The sequence below is a fragment of the Leuciscus leuciscus genome (genome assembly GCF_965113295.1).
Source record: "Leuciscus leuciscus genome assembly, chromosome: 12".
NCBI lineage: Eukaryota > Metazoa > Chordata > Actinopteri > Cypriniformes > Leuciscidae > Leuciscus > Leuciscus leuciscus.
The window spans coordinates 33440896-33459984 of record NC_138736.1 but is presented as its reverse complement, the minus strand read 5'-3'; the positions used below and the strand labels follow the sequence as shown (position 1 = coordinate 33459984).

Below are 19089 nucleotides of genomic sequence, written 5' to 3'. Positions count from 1 at the left end.
CTAACAAACCATACATCAATGTAAAGCTTATTTATTCGGCTTTCAGATGATGTATAAATCTCAATAAAAAATAATAAAAAACCATGTGACTGGTTTTGTGGTCCAGGGTCACATATAACAGTTTCACTTAAATCCCTCAAAAATTCCTTACATTTTGACTCAAGCATGAAATCATTGATTGACTGAAACGTTTTTTTGTGTGTGTGTGTTTCGTTACATTAACTAATTTCTTTTGTTTTTTTTTAATTTAAAGTTTTAATGTTGTATGTAACAAAGTTGTGTAGGGCAACTTTTAAATGTTTGGAATGTGGAGTGAATGTAATACCATAAAGCTAAACACAGCTCGTTTCTAATATACAGTAGGCCTAGTTTCATTAAAAAAAAAAAAAAAAAAAAAAAAAAATTATATAAATTCCTATTATAGTAGAACTTATTCTGAAGTGGTGATTATTAGATTTTGAGTTCCGAGTGAAACTGTACAGAGTTAACCCTACTTTACACCTTTTGACCAACAGGAGGCAATGTCCAGAAACTATGCGGGGTCCCTCCCGGCATTCAGTATGTAATCATGCAACAAAAGGGACTTTATTGCACTGCAGTTGCTGCAGGAAAAGTCACCTAGAGCAGTGTTTCCCAACCTCATTTCTGGAGGCACATTGTTGAATCAGGTATGTTTACCTGGGGTTTGCTCCTTTGCTCAAGGCCACAGGGGATGACCCTTTGGGGTTTGACTCTGCAACCTTTACCAGCTTATGTCAATTCAGTGGTATTGCTGACAGGGCCGTTCTTAAGGCGGTGCAACCGGTCCGACCGCACCGCGCCCCGCGCTTGAGGGGGGGCCCTGCAGTGAACGGACCGAGTGGAATGGACCATGCTTAGGACGCCCCTGATTTCGGAGATATTTTGGTGCTTTTAGCAAACCGTTTTGAAAACGCTTAATTTGAATCCATCTTGACTTTGGTCAGGAATGGTTTGTTGATTACCTGATTTAATGTGGTGAGGATCAGAGAAATTTTGTAGTAGGACTTAACAAGGAAAATTTGTTTTTGATAAATTTCAAAATAGACGATGGACAATACAGTAAACAACAGCGGAACAATTGTAATAATTGAACTCTAGATGCCTCAGGGAATCTAGAGCAGAAGCATGATTCAGATTAGACGCTCAGAGCATGGTAATAAAGACATATACAAGTTTATTTTTTTAACACTCAAAAGCATTGCTTAGATGCAGCCTTACGCCCTGTGAGACTTTTTTCATCAAATTCATTATTTGATATATACTTAAAGGGATACTCCACCGAAAAATGAAAATTCTGTTATCATATACTCACCCTCATGTTGCTTCAGACCTGTATGAATTTCTTTCTTCTGCTGAACAGAAAGGAAGATATCTAGAAGAATGTCAGTAACCAGACAGTTTTAGATACCATTGACTTCCATAGTATATTTTTTTCCTACTATGGAAGTCAATGGTATCTAAAACTGTCTGGTTACTGACATTCTTCTAGATATCTTCCTTTCTGTTCAGCAGAAGAAAGAAATTCATACAGGTTTGAAACAACATGAGGGTGAGTATATGATGACAGAATTTTCATTTTTCGGTGGAGTATCCCTTTAAGGGTTCGTACGTCATGAAAAACATTGAAACGTCATGGAATTTTAAAATAACAATTTCCAGGTCTGGAACAGTGTTGGAAAAATAAATAAGAGAAAGTTTTGGAAAAGTCATGAAAATAAAGCCACATCCACACAAAGCCAGAGCTTTCCCTATCCGATATTTTTTTTCCCCGTTCAAAAAAAAAATTCTGTAAACACGGCGTCGTCTCAAGAAATATCTGCGTACACACGAAACCACTGAAACCGACTCAAAACGATGTAGTATACATGCCAGACCAGTATGTGGCGCTGTAATTCTGCCACAGACATACACTAAAAACGGAGAAGAAGACTTGGAGCTCGCGCATAAACCTTGCGCGCTGTATACAACAATAATATTAGGCACAGTAGCTTCTTTTTTTCTTTTTTCTTTTTTAATCAAGAACTTTGTTGAACAATATGAAAAACCATAAATGTAGTTGCTGTGACTTAACGGTGTCTGACTAGTTGACACTTGGTGTGATGACATCATCGTTTCACAAAATATACGGATTGGCCGTACACACGAAAACGCAAGGGCGCCGTTTTCAGATTTATCCACCTTGGGACCCGGTTTAAAAAAATAGCGGTTTCAGTCTCCGAAAACGCCGGATCCGTGTGGACGAAACACCAATACGATAAAAAATGTATACGTATACAGCGAAACGCTGCTGGATGTGTGGACGGGCCCTAAGTTTCACAAATATCCAGAATATATATTTAATCAGTTCCTAAATTTCAGCATGGGAATGCAGGTATTGCGCATAGTTTTACTCATTCCAGCAGGTTTTGTGCTTATAAAGTGGAAAATTCACGAAAACATTTATTCATTATAGCATGCGTATACTGGATCCATGCACTCGATCTTAAAGTGACAGCAGCCTAATAAACCAGCTGCTGTCTGTGTCATTAATGTTAATTAAACAACACTAGACAAAGAGAAATTCACTCGCCGCTTTTGACTGAAAAATACCTTTTGTAACTTTAATTTTAAGGATTCAAATTTGCAGTTAAGACAAATAGACAGTTACTTTATTACATTTCTGTAGTATTTCTGAATACTGAGCCTACTGTTAGACCTACCTAAAAAGAAAAACTTTTATTTTTATCTTTTATTCCATTGTATTTATTTGTGCTACTGCTTGTAATTTATTTGTTCTTATTTTACTGACTGTTTAATGACCTCGATTCAAAATTTGACTTTATACAGAAGCATAGGAGTGTCCCACCGGAGTATTGATATTTTCAGTATTGCAATGCCGCATGTCAAGAGTAAGGTAATCATTAGTAAATGCAATCATGCATATATTTAGCTTACTAATTTCAGCTGTCCCTTTCACCTATTAACAACTATTATTCATGAATCATGTCATTATAAGATAAACATTAGAGAAAAGAAAAGTGATGTTCATTAGAATGGATACTAAGTCTGAACTGGGTAGAATAATGTATTGATGTGGCTTCTTTAAAATATTTAATAAAACATCTTAATGAATAGTAACCCAATAAATCAGTGGCAGAACTACTAAAAACATTTATTCATTTTGAAAAATGCTATGCATGCAGTGTGTTTGAGTCTCTGAGTAAGCAGCCTCTTATTTAGTCTAATTCTTATATTTGTATATACTATCAGCTTTTGCTATGGCTGGTAATTGTTGATTTTAATTTAAATACTTCGACCTTATTATGTTTGACAGTGGGATTTGATTATGAAAGGTGTAGATCCATTTTAAAACAGCAATGTGATTCCTGAGCAGTCTTTAGTTGTCACCGTAAAAAAAAAAAAAAAAAAAAGTATGCTAGATAATTGTTTTTAATTGACAACTTTCCATATTTGTTCAATTTAAGAGTTGATTTCATGCAAGGTGCAAATTACAGAAGAAAAAGACTAACAGTTATGCACAGTTAGACCAGTTTATTTGCTTTTTATCACTCTGATGTTGATAGCTTTTGCTCAAGAGCTCTTTTGTTGAGACACGATCTGGCTGGTAGCCTGGGAAGATGTGCTGATCACTTTGCCATCCACCACCTCTTCCACAATGGTTACCACTTTGCGTGTAGTTGAGGTTTTGCTTGTGCTTGAGATACTGCAGAGATAGAAAATGAAGAATATTAAATAAATAATTACTTATTACCCATTAAAGTTGTTATACTTATTAAAATTAGAACATTGATGTTTAGTCTAAATGCTTTTTTTAAAGATATTTTGTGTTGAAGTTGTGTCTCACCTAACAGACTCTCCATCCAGCAGTCTTCTGTACTCTGCGATCTCCATTTCCAGTCTGGCCTTGATGTCCAGAAGCATCTTATACTCTTGACCTTGGCGCTCCAGATCGGCACGAAGATGCCCCAGTTGCTGTTCCATGCTGGTCACCTGGAACTGGTAGCCGGACAACATGGCAGAATAACGGGCCTGTGTTTCTGCCAAAGTGCCTTCCAATGACGATTTCTGTTGGGAGAAAGTCATTATTGTATTGTGATGATAACAAAACACGTTACAAGATTCCTCTGTTTGTCTGTGCTTGCTTACCATACTGAGTTGTGATTGTTGCTCTATTTGAAGACTCTGGAGTGTGCGTTTTAGCTCAGTGAATTCTGATCTGGACGTTTGGAGAATTTCTGTGCTTTCAACAACTACTTTGTTGATCACTTCACTCTATAAGAGGCAGTCCATAGGAAAGCAGTCAGATACATCTTTTGTTGGTTTTAATTACAATCCTTCTTTGCAAATTTTACAGATTAAATCTAATTTTACCTTAGCCTGGAACCAAGCCTCAAGTTCTTTGCGGTTCTTGGTTACAACACCCTCGTAGTGCTCACGGATTTCAGCCATGACCTTTGCCAGGTCTTCCTGTGGTGCTGCGTCAACCTCAACATTGACCTGTCCAGTCATCTGGGTACGTGCTGCCAAGAGTTCCTAAAGATGCGATATCAAACCACTGAGCATTTGCTTCATTTAGAGGAATCACTTATTTATCAAAGAGTGTGAACCAATCACCAGCTTACCTCCTCGTGGTTCTTCTTGAGGTAGATCATCTCTTCTCTCAGCCCCTCAATCTGCATCTCCAGATCAGATCTGGACATTGTCAGCTCATCCAGCACCCTTCTCAGCCCAGCAATATCTGCCTCTACAGACTGCCTCATGCTCAGCTCATTCTCATATCTGCACAATTATATCAATATAAATGTTTTGGGTTTGCTATATGTTGGAACTGCTTTTTGTTTTTTAAGTCTTTAAGTAATGGACTTACTTGACGCTGAAGTCCTCTGCAGCCAGCTTGGCATTGTCAGTGCTGAGGTAGATGCCTCCGTTTACACCAGTAGCATGCTGAATCTTCAGGGGCACAGAACGAAGATGCATAAAAAGTCAAATTTGAATCACTTCTACATAAGTAGTGAAGAAATGCAATGCAATCACATGCTTTGAAAATATTCTTGGCAGACAAAGAATGGTGGAATATTGGCAATTGGTTAATTTTTGTCTAAGGTGGTTTAATGGTTTTCTTGAGTAATATGTTCTATAGTTATGTCACGTACCTTGGCCTGAAGGTCACTGATGGTAGCGTAATAGGCACTGTAGTCCCGAGAAGAGGGGGATGTCTTGCTCTCCAGGAACTGGCGGATCTTCAGCTCAAACTCAGCATTAGCCTTCTCAAGGGTGCGCACCTTCTCCAGGTAGGTGGCCAGACGGTCATTGAGGTTTTGCATGGTGGCTTTCTCATTTGCAGACACATCAACGGCATCAGCCAGGTTGAAACCAGCAGAGAAGGAACGAGAAGCAGAGGCACTGGAGATACGGACACCGGTTCCTCCTGCTCCCCCATACACACTACCGGCACGCATTGATGAGACACGACCAGCTCCGCCACCAGAGACAGATAAGCGAGAATATCTTTCTGAGGACGTGTAGCTGCGGGTGGATGAAGAAGATGACATCATTTTGAAGGAGACTTGCTGTCGTTCTCTATTCTGGAGAATGAGCGAGCGGATGAGTGAGGAGAAGATGACCCTTGTCCCTTTTATGTGCCAAAAAAAATGGGAAGGGAGGGACTTGCCTTAGGTGGTAGATAGTGAAACCATTTCCCAGTTCCCCAAGGCAGCAGGTGTGGCTGATAACAGGTTTGAATGGTATGTTATCATTTAGTTTTAGATTTCCTTAGAAAAATAATATTTTGGAGGTTATGAAAGTTTCAACTGTCACTCCTTGTCCTTGGTTATTTGAGCTTGTACAGCACGTTGGTTAGTCCTGTGGCTGTTTTAAATTTGCTTTATAAATAAAAGAACTGAACTGAACTTGTCAATCTTCACACTTATGTGCTTGCATTTCTTTTCGTCTCTGAAAAATATATTTTAACTTGTTGCTTAAAGGGATAGTTTATCCAAAAATGTTAATTCTGTCATTAATTACTCACCCTCATGTCGTTCCAATTGCGTAATACTTTCGTTTATCTTCGGAACACAAATGAAGATCTATTTGATGAAATTTGAGTCATTTCTGTCCCTCCATAGACAGCTATGCAACTACCACTTTGACGCTTCAAAAAGTTCATAAAGAGATCGTAAATTTAATCCATATGAATTGAGCGGTTCAGTCCAAATTTTCAATCTGTTCATCATATAAAGCGATCGTCTCTATAGAAATTTTGGACTAAACCGCTCAATCCATATGGATTAGTTACGATCTCTTTATGAACTTTTTTGAAGCATCAAAATGTTAGTTGCGAAGACACTTTCAGAAAGGTGTGTTGTTCCAGGATCAACAAAATATGTTGATCCAGGAACATGTATTATCACGGTGACCCTGTCTATGGAGAGACAGAAAGCTCTCAGATTTAATTTGTGTTCTGAAGATGAACGAAAGACTTATGGGTTTGGAACGACATGAGGGGAGTAATTAATGACAGAATTTTCATTTTTGGGTGAACTAACCATTTAATAGGCAGTGGTGTTAGTACTCAAATACATAATATGACATTTGTTTTTTACAATTCTGAAATCAAGAGATATTAAAATGAATGGATTGTTAGATTTATTAGATGCACCTTTTTTAATTAAAAATTACATTCAATTTAAAACCGTAGAAAAGCTCTCAGCATTAGTCACACATAACACTGAAACCTTCCTTATCTCTACAACATTTCAAACCTTTATCCAGATCCCGCCTCAGGCAAGATAAACCTGTTTTATCCACTGAATGTGTCATGTCTCAACATTAAACCTGCCGGTTTTCAAAGTTCAACAAGTACATGAAGCCCTTTCTGAGATTCTGAAATGATCAGCACTCATATTTGTCCACTCATTTATTTAGGTATAAGGTACGATGAAGCTTGCAGAAGCTCAAACGTGCTGCGCAACACGAGAATGAACCTCATTGGTTCTTGCTGAAGCTCAAACGTGCTGCGGAACACGAGAACAAACCTCATTGGTTCTTGCAGAAGCTCAAACGTGCTGCGCAACACGAGAATGAACCTCATTGGTTCCTCCTGAAGCTCAAACGTGCTGTGTAACACGAGAATTAACCTCATTGGTTCTTGCAGAAGCTCAAACGTGCTGCGCAACACGAGAATGAACATCATTGGTTCTTGCAGAAGCTCAAACGTGCTGCGCAACACGAGACTTAACCTCATTGGTTCTTGCAGAAGCTCAAACGTGCTGCGTAACACGAGAATGAACCTCATTGGTTCTTGCAGAAGCTCAAACGTGCTGCGCAACACGAGACTTAAAGGAGAACTCCGGTGAATTTTTAAGTTAATCTTGATCGTTTTACCTTTGTGAGTACTGTCTATAGAAAAAAAAACGAACCGGATCGGTGCTTGCAACGCGGAGCTGTTACAGTTAATGCCCAGAGCTCCCATTCAGCTAAAACGGCAGTTTTGGGGGCATAAACCTAAAGAGTGTCTTTGTGCCTCTTAACAGACACAAAATGCAATTAAAATGTCTGTCCAACATGAACAGGGCCCTTACATGACAACAAGATGCGTTTAGCAACTTAGCCATTGTTTAAACTCACCTAAATAGCGTTTTAGACGGCTAGCTGTAGTCTCGCGCTGAAGTCCTGAGGGAACTCAGTAGTAGCCGGAACATGACGCTCCTCCCACCTGCACTATGTGCGCGATTTTTTTCCCCCAAACCACTTCAGCGGAAATCCCGCCCTGCAGCTGATTTAATTGGTTTAGGTTACAGTGACGATTGACATGACCAATGAAAACCTTAGATTCAGCTGAAGGTTTTTGGGGAAAAAAAAATCACGCGAACTTTTTCCGGCTACAACTGAGTTCCCACGGGACTTCAGCGCGAGACTACAGCTAGCCGTCTAAAACACTATTTAGGTGAGTTTAAACAATGGCTAAGTTGCTAAACGCATCTTGTTGTCATGTAAGGGCCCTGTTCATGTTGGACAGACATTTTAATTGCATTTTGTGTCTGTTAATAGGCACAAAGACACTCTTTAGGTTTATGCCCCCAAAACTGCTGTTTTAGCTGAATGGGAGCTCTGGGCATTAACTGTAACAGCTCCGCGTTGCAAGCACCGATCCGGTTCGTTTTTTTTTTCTATAGACAGTACTCACAAAGGTAAAACGATCAAGATTAACTTAAAAATTCACCGGAGTTCTCCTTTAACCTCATTGGTTCTTGCAGAAGCTCAAACGTGCTGCGTAATATGAGAATGAACCTCATTGGTTCTTGCTGAAGCTCAAACGTGCTGCGTAATATGAGAATTAACCTCATTGGTTCTTGCTGAAGCTCAAACGTGCTGCGCAACACGAGAACAAACCTCATTGTTTCGCACACTTCAAGTGAACATGCTTGAGTTTCCTTTTACCACTATTGATGTGCGAGTTGATGAATATTTGTATGTGAACAAAAGCCTAAATTCAATCTGTTCATCATTTAAAGCTATCGTGTCTCTTCAGAAAATTTTGGACTAAACCGCTCAATTTATATGGATTAGTTATGATCTCTTTATGAACTTATTCGAAGCATCAAAATGTTAGTTGCAAAGACATTTTCAGACAGGAAGGTTGTTTCAGGATCAACAAAATATGTTGATCCAGGAACATGTACCTTGGAAAAATCACGGTTACCCTGTCTATGGAGAGACAGAAAGCTCTGAGATTTCATTTGTGTTTCGAAGATGAACTGGAACGACATGAGGGGAGTAATTAATGACAGAATTTTCATTTTTGGGTGAACTAACCATTTAATAGCCAGTGGTGTTAGTACTCAAATACATTATAGCATAGGTAGATATTTGTTTTGTTTTTTTTATTCTGAAATCAAGAGATATTCAAATTAATGGATTGTTAGATTTATTAGATGCACCTTTTTTAAATAAAAAATTACATTCAACTTAAAACCTTAGAAAAGCTCTCAGCATTTGTCACACATAACACTGAAACCTTCCTTATCTCTACAACATTTCAACCCTTCATCCAGACCCCGCCTAAGGCAAGATAAACCTGTTTTATCCTCTGAATGTGTCATGTCTCAACATTAAACGATTTCAAAGTTCAACAAGTACATGAAGCCCTTTCTGAGATTCTGAAATGATCAGCACTCATATTTGTCCACTCATTTATTTAGTATAAAGTACGATGACAGTACAATAAACCCTTTTCATGTGAAGTTCATTAGATTAATTACGAAGTGTGCCTCTGTAGTTTTTATCTCTGTTCTTGCAAAATGCATTCGATTAGATTAGATTAGATTAGATTCGATTAGATTAGATTTAATGTTTTTGTTTTTTTATCCAATAAGAAGACTGAAGTAAAAATAAATATCACCCTTCAGTCTATAAACTCACTGGGCAAATTACTCAAATAACCAACTTAATGACAGAAGCAGACAAGGAAGTGTTCATGTTGGTTGTCAGGTTGAAAGTGCCAGGTAATGGAACAATATTTAAATTATGCAGAAATTTCACTTGATTGTGCAAGAAAACATCCAATGTGATCAGTGTTTTAGATATTTAGTTAGACACAACAGCTATAGTACTTTGATTAACTGTTTTATTAGAGTTTAATTTAAACAAAGTATGGTTGCTTTTTCCTGCAGCTGAATTAAATGTTTAACTTCTAACTCCGATTTATCAGTGCTGTGGTTTTAAACAATCAGAGGATAGCTAAAAGATGTATTCTAAAATATAGGAATTCTTGTGTCAGCTTAGAGTAGCAGAGGGTTAGGGTTAGAGTTAAAACAGTTGCATGTGTCATTAACTAAAGGATAAAATGCTGGTGGTATCAGGTTACAGCTGTCAAACCTGAAGAACACCAGACAGTTGCATAGATTTACAAAAGCGAACTAGATGTGAAGTTGGTAACTGATGAAAGACAAGTATAAGTCACTACAATGCAGCAAATGCTTGCAAGTCTGTACAATATTGTTTCTCACAAGTATTGTTGTATCTCTAACATGTGCTATATTACTGGCAGGATCAGCCAGTTTGCTGGAATTGACTGTGTGCAGCATTCTGTTCAAGGAACTAGTTTGCCATTGGACAGTTTGTGTTGTAGTAAGTACATTAAAAGCAAGCCTGCAATATAATCGTTCTGCCGCCAGGAGTCACTCATTACTGAACTTGTTAATGAAAACGAGACCAATTGTCATGTTATTATTTCCACTGTGTGCTTAAAATGTTGGACTGAACTAAGGAGGTCTAAAACACTTGAAGAAAGCTGTCCGTTAGCATCTCATTCACTGAAATGGCAGTGCATGCAGCCCCTGAAGTACAACCTGGATGCTGCCGTCATTTTATGGAGACATATTATGTTTGTTTGGTCATTTTAAATGTTGCTTGCAAAAGCACTTCTTTCACCAGAATACAGTACATTTCCTACAATAGAGAAACATACCTACAGTACATAGTGGTGTAATTACAGCATCTACCAGCAGGGGGCTAATTAACCTCTCCTCTACTGGACAGAATTTAAAGGAGCTATATTTAGAATTCAGAAACATTTACATTTATGCATTTGGCAGACGCTTTTATCCAAAGCGACTTACATTGCGTTATCCTATACATTTATACATAGGTATGTGCAATCCCCTGGGGACCTTGTTATTAGGGACAAGTGGAGAAGTTAAGTGAACTGCAGCCAGCAGCTTATTGCTCGTGCTCGCACTGGTGCACACATAACATACAAGAGACTGAGCCTGATTCAATGACCCTGCAAACTTCCTTTTCATTTTTTGCTAAGAAGTTGAAAATACCTTTGCAGCAATATACTGTTAACAAACATCGAGACGCTGTCAGTGCTGCTGAGAGCGATGTTTAGATGAAAATGTACATGTGCTGCATGCTTTCTTCTCAATAACAAAATAAACTCAACAAAAATGACAGCGGTGAGAAAGCAGCAGTTAAGAAAGCATCTGATCATATATATGTTGAGAAGCTGCATTGCTTTGTGTTAGCTAAACTCATATGTAATGTGAAACTGTACCACTAGAGGTCCCTAGAGGGCCTGTAAAAGATAAGAGAAAGTGCATAAGAAAAAAAAATAAGATTAAAAGTTCAAGTTGAGATATAGGCCTATGCCATCTCTTGTTCTTTATTGCACCTAAAACCCCAAATAGCGATGTGGATATGTTTGCTCCAGCTCCGCAATTTACCGCATCATCTCGACAGATGAGGAAATTAAAATTACACTAATGATAGTTTATGGAGTACATTTGAGACCGTAGACTATATATACATATATATATATATATGACTGTGAAACTATAGTTTGAATTATTCCCTTCTTTGAATGACACATTGACATTACAGTAGGCCGACAGAATAGCTCTTTCGGCATAATCCTGAACATTGTATAAGCATTCATTTCATGTGTCATTGAACGGAAGAGAGGCTCTTGGGGGAACGCGTAAACATCACATCTTTTGATTTTCCTGGCAAGGGCATCCCGAGTCCTTCACTTGAAAATCAGTCTACAGGCTTTCATAGACAACCTAGAAAGTCGGGGAAGGCCTAGTTTTTTAAGTTTTGTTACAAGCTATTCACAAATTGGCAATAAAAAGCGACTAATACATGAGAATTCTTACATACAGCCCCTTTAAGTATAAAATTGTTTATTATTTACAATTACCTATTTTTTCTCCTTTTGTAGCCATCGCATATCATGTGTAATATTCCCAAATAAACAAAACTGGAGGAAAGCAACTTCAAAACCCACTGTGGCAGAAGAAGAGACATACGTATTATGGATTCGATCCAGGATGCTGGTCCCACACAGAGGTCAGTGTCCAGCAGACAGTGAACTGTAGATGATTATCTGATATTGATGTTAAAATGTTCAATGTGTTGTGTAATGAGTGCACATTAATGCATATAAAGCTATAAAGCTATAAAGCTTCAGTCTTTATAGCAGGGATCTGAATGTGACTGCCCCATCGACCCATATCTATTCTTTTATAGCGTCAATCTGAACCCTGCAGTAGCGCGGGAAGGGGGGTGCTGCGGGGGCTGCAGCCCCCTCGTCATAGCATCAGCACCCCCAAGTGGGGGGCTGTGGACTAACATAATATTGTACTTTAAAAACATGAAATAAAAATAAATAAATGGACAGCGTTAACTAACTCTATTATGCCTAATGTAGTGAGTGTTCAAGCTATGGAGAAAATGAAATAAAGTTTGAATTTGTCATGCTTTGTTCCGATCAGAGCTCGTGAGCGTAGAGCGCATTTCTGAATATTCCGCTCCGCTCGCTCATTCCGCTCAGGGTTGCTCGCTCAACCCAGAATGCCCTGCTGGTTCGAAAATATGTGGAATAAGGGCTGCCTCCGACTAAAGTTTTTTCCGAGTCGACTAGTTGTTGTTCATTTAAGCCATTAGTGGACAAATCGCCCCTTTATATTAATTTTATTACATATACAGGATAATGAGCGTGTACATAGCCGCACTCAAGCGCACGGCCGCACGCATAAAGATTGTAACATAATATAATATTTAAACATAAATATGAAACTAAACGTTTTCTTTAATGGCTACAACACATATACAGTACAGAGAAATTTTATGTCTTGTTGTCAGCCACAACATAATGACGTCACATATTTTCCAACCCAGCCCCCAGCCCCCCTCACATGAAACAGCTTCCAGCGCGCCTGGAACCCTGATTCAATCCCTGCACAAACTTGACAAAAGCATTTCCAAAATAAAGAATCAGTGGGGTTACAAAATGGTATGCCTTATCTTTACAATGCCAAAGGTTGTTTTTGTCCTGACCCAATGGTCAAGCTATCTGGCTTGCACTGATGGTCATATCTACAGATTACTTGTCGGTCAGTATCTCACTGGATTTAAATAAAAATGTCTCAATGTTAGATTGTTAAAACCCAATGGTCTTTCAGAATAAGACCTACCTGCACTGGAATTTTTTTTGCGAGGGGTTGTATTTTTACCCTTTTTTTGTCTACCTCTAAAGGATGCATATTAATTATATACACCCTTTAGGGGTACATGAGTGGATAAGTGCACAGCCCTGGTGACAAGCCACTTTAGCCCTAAAGGCATAGCTTTTATTTTATTTTTCTATAAAATATTATTGGTAGGCAGAGTATTATAAACAAAAACCATAAAACTCATTTGTGTTTAATTGGGTATAACTATTTGGATTTGCAGACTTTTCCTCAAATTTGTTTTAGTTGTTGTTGTTTTTTTTATTTTTTTTATTTTTATGTGTGTACACTATTGTTCAAAACATTTTGGGTCAGTAAGATTTTTATGCTCTTATGCTCACCAAGGCTGCATTTATTTGATCAAATACTCTGAAAACATTAATATTATGAAATATTACAATTTAAATTAACTCAACTTTTCCATTTTAATCATTACTCCAGTCTTCAGTGTCACAAAAATAATTCTAATATGCTGATTTGCTACTTACGAAACATTTCTTATTATTATCAATGTTTAAAATAATGTACTGTTTAATATTTTTGTGGAAACCATGATATGTTTTTATCAGGATTCTGTGATGAATAGAAAGCTATAGAGAAAAGTATTTATTTGTAATAGAAATCTTTTGTCAAATTATAAATGTCTTTACTGTCACTTTTGATACATTTTTATCATTTCCTGAGTTTGCTTATTTTAATAAATACGCTACCATTTCACCCTCTCATTATCGGACAAGAAAGTGACAAAAAATAGCCTATTAATATCTTCCAAAATCATTTTTTTGAATAACCCCCAACTTTTTATTGTATGCCTGTATATTACATGTGTGTTTTTTATTTTTTTAAATGTAACATAAAAAAGGTTGCCTAACATTCCTCAAGGCAAAACATTTTCCTGATAAAATAATTTCTGGAAAAAAAATCTGAGTATAAAATAAGACTCAAACACAGAAGCACATTTAGACCAATTTATTGTGTTTCATCACCCTTGAGTTTGGTTGTTTTATCTCAAGAGTTCTTGTGCTGGTTGTTCTTGTTTGCTGGTTCTCACTTGGTCTCGGTAATTGCCTGGGTGGAGGAGATCACTTTGCCATCCTTAACCTCCTCTACAATAGTTACCACTTTGCGTGTAGTTGAAGTTGAGGTTTTGGATGAGGATGAGGACACTGCAGTTTGAGTGCTTCTGAATTTGGGGGAAAAAATTGGGAAAAAAGTAATCAGAATCATCTCAATCTCATTCTGCTTCCTATAATTTACTGAGAAATCAGGGTGTGAATGTATATTTTAGCATCTCACCCAGTAGCCTCTCCATCCAGCAGTCTTCTGTACTCTGCAATCTCCATCTCCAGTCTGGCCTTGATGTCCAGAAGCATCTTATACTCTTGACCTTGGCGCTCCAGATCGGCACGAAGTGACATCAGCTGCTGTTCCATGCTGCTCACTTGCGTTTGGTAGCCGGACAACATGGAGCCGTAGCGGGCCTGTGTCTCTTGTAAAGTACCTTCCAATGACGATTTCTGTGTAGGGAAAAGTCATTATTCTAAAGGCTATGTGATGTATCAAAACTGCAAATTTCAAGACTGACCTGGTCATCTACTTACCATGCTGAGTTGTGATTGTAATTCGATTTGAAGACTCTGGAGTGTGCGTTTAAGCTCATTGATTTCTGATTTGGATGATTGAAGGTTTTCTGTACTTTCAACGACGACTTTGTTGATGGATTCGCTCTATGAGAGACAATCCATAGAAGAACAGTCAGATAAGATCTTTGGTTTTGCATTAGTTTTGGTTTCTTTTGACAAATATAAACTAATCTAATTTTACCTGAGCCTGGAACCAGGCATCGAGTTCTCTTCGGTTTTTAGCTGCAACGCCCTCGTAGTGCTCACGGATTTCAGCCATGACCTTTGCCAGGTCTTCCTGTGGTGCTGCGTCAACCTCAACATTGACCTGTCCAGTCATCTGGGTACGTGCTGCCAAGAGTTCCTAAAGATGCGATATCAAACCACTGAGCATTTGCTTCATTTAGAGGAATCACTTATTTATCAAAGAGTGTGAACCAATCACCAGCTTACCTCCTCATGGTTCTTCTTGAGGAAGATCAGCTCTTCTCTCAGCCCCTCAATCTGCATCTCCAGATCAGATCTGGCCATTGTCAGCTCATCCAGCACCCTTCTCAGCCCAGCAATATCTGCCTCTACAGACTGCCTCATGCTCAGCTCATTCTCATATCTGCAGAGAAATTAAACCATTGTAAATTACTTGGACCCATTTGAGATGTTGATAGCTTTTTTCTTAGTCATATGTGGACTTACTTGACTCTGAAGTCATCTGCAGCCAGCTTGGCATTGTCGATGCTGAGGTAGATGCCTCCATTAATACGAGTGGCATCCTGGATCTTCAGGGGACAAGAATATAGCCACATTTAGATATCTCTTGAGAATGATTTGATTTTAGTATTAAAATATCTCTTACATATATCAAATACAAAGACAAAGTTCTCAAAGATTTAAATGGTTATTTATGTCATTCTCATGAACTGCATGATGTTCTTTATTTAGCACATTATTAGTATACAGGTAAGTTAACAAAAGACAAGTAGTTATTTATTTACTAATAACTGTTTAAAAAAATGTTTTATGACAATACCACATACTTTGTTCTGGAGATCATTGATAGTAGCGTAATAGGCACTGTAGTCCCGAGCAGAGGGGGACGTCTTGCTCTCCAGGAACTGGCGGATCTTCAGCTCAAGATCAGCATTGGCCTTCTCAAGGGTGCGCACCTTCTCCAGGTAGGTGGCCAGACGGTCATTGAGGTTTTGCATGGTGGCTTTCTCATTTGCAGACGCATCAATTCCATCAGCCTGGTTGAAGCTAGCACCACCACCACCAAAGCTAGAACCACCACCGAAACCAGAACCACCTCCGAAACCAGCACCACCTCCATAGCCACCACCTCCACCAGCAGAGAAAGAACGAGAAGCAGAGGCACTGGAGATACGGGTCCCAGATCCTCCAGCTCCACCGTACATGCTGCCAGCACGCATGCTAGACATACGACCACCGCCGCCGCCTCCACCGGACATGGAGAACTGAGATCCTCCTCCCATGGAGAACTGAGATCCTCCTCCCATGGAACTACGTGCGTATGAGACAGACATGATTGCAGAGGAGGCTTGCTGTTCTGCTCTTTGACTGAAGAAAGTGTGAGAAGTGAGGAAATTATGACCCCATGGTCTTCTTTTATTTGGAAATAGAGGGAGGCAACGTCCAGGATGGGCGTTTAGGTTTAGTCAAGGAGGTGGAGTGAGAATCCATTGCCTCCCTCTCCAAAACAAACACAGGGTCACATGCACTCACACAGCATTCAGCCAACTGCAGGGTTTGAATGTGTTTAAGATCAAGTCCAGATTTGCTGGATTTTATATTTTACCATAGGGAAGAAAGAAAATAGTATGCCTAAGTTTTTGTAGTTTAGTTAAAAAACCTTTTGTGCACTCAAACTCAGTGGATTTTAAAGGAACATAATTGTATGCATATGGTCTATGGTACATAATATATATGGATGATATAGAGTGTGTGTGTGATACTGTATATATTGCACATCTGGACCGTTATATCAACTTGGACTAAAATACATATATCCAACCTTAACAATACATTCTAAATGTTTAATACAGTATATCATAAGCATATATTGTTTAGAAAAATACTACTATCAAAATTCAACTAACATTTTAGTTACCCTAATTTCTTTTGAACCTGAGGGGAAAACGGTGCTGCAAATACAAGAACAAGGAAAGTGAGAGTTTCTGTCCTCAGGGTGCCAATACTGAGCCACACCCAGAGAGCAAGCTGCAGCAAAGCCTCAAATATTACATACAAGATTATAGGAATAACAGAACGGTTCCTATCTTTTCATTAAAAAATACGCTTTATCACATATGTGTACAAGAATGTAGAATAGAATGTTTCATGTCTTTTTATTAGAAAATACATTTTATTTATAACTCTTAAAGTTTAGCCATCAAAATCTCAAGTGATGCATTTTGTTTGGATTAAATCATTATTTACACTATCCTTGTTAAATCTTCCAAAAATATGAATAAGCCTTAAAGTTGTTGCCATGGTGACAAGAATAAAGTACAAAAACAAATAAGCAGCAACCAGAACAAAAGGGAAGAATATTTAGCAAGCGTTACAGCCGTAAATTTGATGGCCTGATAGGAGAAGAAAAAAGCCCTTTAATAATTAAGCTTCGTCTGATGGCAGGGAGTGTTTTATAGTGAAGAAATAAAGGTTGGATATGAAACACCCTGCACCATAAAAGAGACTGCGAGTGATTCTTTATAATGTTTGCTTGACGCATTAATGTTATTGACTTTTTTTCTTTATCAAAACGCTAAACTGCTTTATTTAAATATTTATTTAAATTGGATCTTGTATAGTTCAGCTGTTTTACAAATAGGTTTTGAAATGTGGGTGAGAGGTGTTGGAGTGTCTTAGTTGGACTACATGACTTCCCGCTCCTGGCTCACAATATTTCAGTCCAGTTTCACGCTTTGCTGCAGGAGTATTTATATTTTACATAGACTTGCTTACTGTAAGCGATGCGTTTATGCCCAAGGTTGTGTCCATATCCATATGTAGATGTAACTTCACAGATAGAATGAACTTATATTGAACTCAACATTAACATGACCAACTTCTCTTTCTGAAGTTTTAGGTGCTTAGTGTCAATAAAGTAAAGGGAAGTGTCAAAGAAAAGTCAAACATTTGATGATATGTGGTTTTATGGTATAGTCAAGCACAATTGCTCTAGTGTGACAAATAGAGGAGCGTGACAACGTGTAGTGCCTGAAGTAAATTAGGTCTGATGCTCCTGCTCCTTATTAAGTGCAAAATAGTAATTGGGTGCAAAATAACACTTTTGTAATTTGTCGTTCCTGTCTGAATTATTCAAAGCTGGTATTGTGCAGCTGGTAAATATAGGGCTTGTGTCTTTGTAGTTGATCTTTACAATTAAATATTTATATAAGTATAATTTACTGATAATAATCGTAATGCACAGGAGAAACATCTGTGAAATTCTATTCAAGTTGTAATGCATTGCACTTTGTGAGTCATATTTGCAATTAGCTAATGCAATAAAAACAATAAGAATTTTCTTTTACTAAATAATTCAAATATGACACATTGTCAAATGACAAACACTTTTTTTTTTTTAAAGGAAATTGCTTTTGTATCTCTCTCATTTGCCTTCTGTTTAGATGTTCATTGCAGTGCTTTTGTGCTGTTCCCTTTATGAGCCTGACCTAGGAAAGCATTTGAGGACAAAGGGTGTGTCAGATCAATACAAAGCGCTGTGCAGGTTAGGTAACATCTAGAGACTGACAAGGGGACAAATTCTTTCATTTTTCTCCCTCATGGTTTGACAAGTATACGCAAGTACTGTATGAGCCTATAGTGTGCCCTCCGCCCTCAGAAGTGATCTTGAGCAATTCTTTTGTTCTTCTGATAATTGCAAATAAATTATAACTTAGGGAAAGTTTTGTAAGTGCAGATGTGTTCCAACTGTTTGGTCCAAAAGTACTTGCTTCAAGCTGAATACATTATGCCTATATAAGGGTTATTTAAGTTTTTGTAAATGTTATATAGTATATTATTACATGGCTTGGTTGAATTCTAATGTAGAATGTAGAATTATTTCTTGATAACAGACCGCTGCTAAGTATAACACACCGTTGCCATGCAAAGCAGAGCGTTGCTATGGACGCAGGATTCTAACCGTAGAGACGGAACAGACTATTTTCTTTAGCGGAAGCAATACAATCGTTTTTAAATCAATAAACTCCTTTTTAAATCAATATTTTGTGTCAAATTATTGATTTATTTGGTAGGTAGCCATGTAATAAGCGGGATAATGTAGAACGAGGCGGTTGTTATAGCGAATACAACCCCAACAGGCTGATTTCAAGACCCCTGATCAGCCTGTCGGGGTTGTATTCGCTATAACAACCGCCTCGCACTACATTATCCCTTACTTATTATAT

The 19089-nt window shown here is 38.1% G+C and overlaps 2 protein-coding genes across 2 annotated transcripts; both read right to left on the bottom strand.

The window, feature by feature from the left end:
• Positions 1 to 3432: 3432 nt before the first annotated feature.
• LOC309511188 (keratin, type I cytoskeletal 50 kDa-like) lies at positions 3433 to 5643 on the bottom strand. Its single transcript, XM_082186315.1, has 7 exons — positions 5175 to 5643; positions 4889 to 4971; positions 4644 to 4800; positions 4393 to 4554; positions 4168 to 4293; positions 3866 to 4086; positions 3433 to 3724 (listed from the first exon to the last, which is right to left on the bottom strand). The coding sequence occupies exons 1-7, from the start codon at positions 5574 to 5576 to the stop codon at positions 3592 to 3594; spliced, it is 1284 nt and encodes a 427-aa protein (XP_082042441.1). The 5' UTR covers positions 5577 to 5643; the 3' UTR covers positions 3433 to 3591.
• Positions 5644 to 13988: 8345 nt separating this feature from the next.
• On the bottom strand, positions 13989 to 16260 carry LOC309511148 (keratin, type I cytoskeletal 50 kDa-like). The gene is made up of 7 exons (XM_082186245.1): positions 15691 to 16260; positions 15350 to 15432; positions 15110 to 15266; positions 14859 to 15020; positions 14636 to 14761; positions 14331 to 14551; positions 13989 to 14217 (listed from the first exon to the last, which is right to left on the bottom strand). Exons 1-7 carry the CDS (start codon positions 16195 to 16197, stop codon positions 14082 to 14084), a joined length of 1392 nt encoding a protein of 463 aa, XP_082042371.1. The 5' UTR covers positions 16198 to 16260; the 3' UTR covers positions 13989 to 14081.
• Between the last annotated feature and the right edge of the window lie 2829 nt (positions 16261 to 19089).

What these genes read in the sequence shown, in the direction of transcription:
- LOC309511148 (XM_082186245.1), bottom strand. Translation starts at nt 16,197, where the DNA reads ATGTCTGTCTCATACGCACGTAGTTCCATGGGAGGAGGATCTCAGTTC. An exon ending in TCAAGAAGAACCATGAGGAG is followed by an intron (nt 15,021 to 15,109) that starts GTAAGCTGGTGA and finishes TCGCATCTTTAG; the next exon opens with GAACTCTTGGCAGCACGTAC. An exon ending in ATGCCTGGTTCCAGGCTCAG is followed by an intron (nt 14,762 to 14,858) that starts GTAAAATTAGAT and finishes TGTCTCTCATAG; the next exon opens with AGCGAATCCATCAACAAAGT.
- LOC309511188 (XM_082186315.1), bottom strand. Translation starts at nt 5,576, where the DNA reads ATGATGTCATCTTCTTCATCCACCCGCAGCTACACGTCCTCAGAAAGA. An exon ending in GCAGAGGACTTCAGCGTCAA is followed by an intron (nt 4,801 to 4,888) that starts GTAAGTCCATTA and finishes ATAATTGTGCAG; the next exon opens with ATATGAGAATGAGCTGAGCA. An exon ending in TCAAGAAGAACCACGAGGAG is followed by an intron (nt 4,555 to 4,643) that starts GTAAGCTGGTGA and finishes TCGCATCTTTAG; the next exon opens with GAACTCTTGGCAGCACGTAC.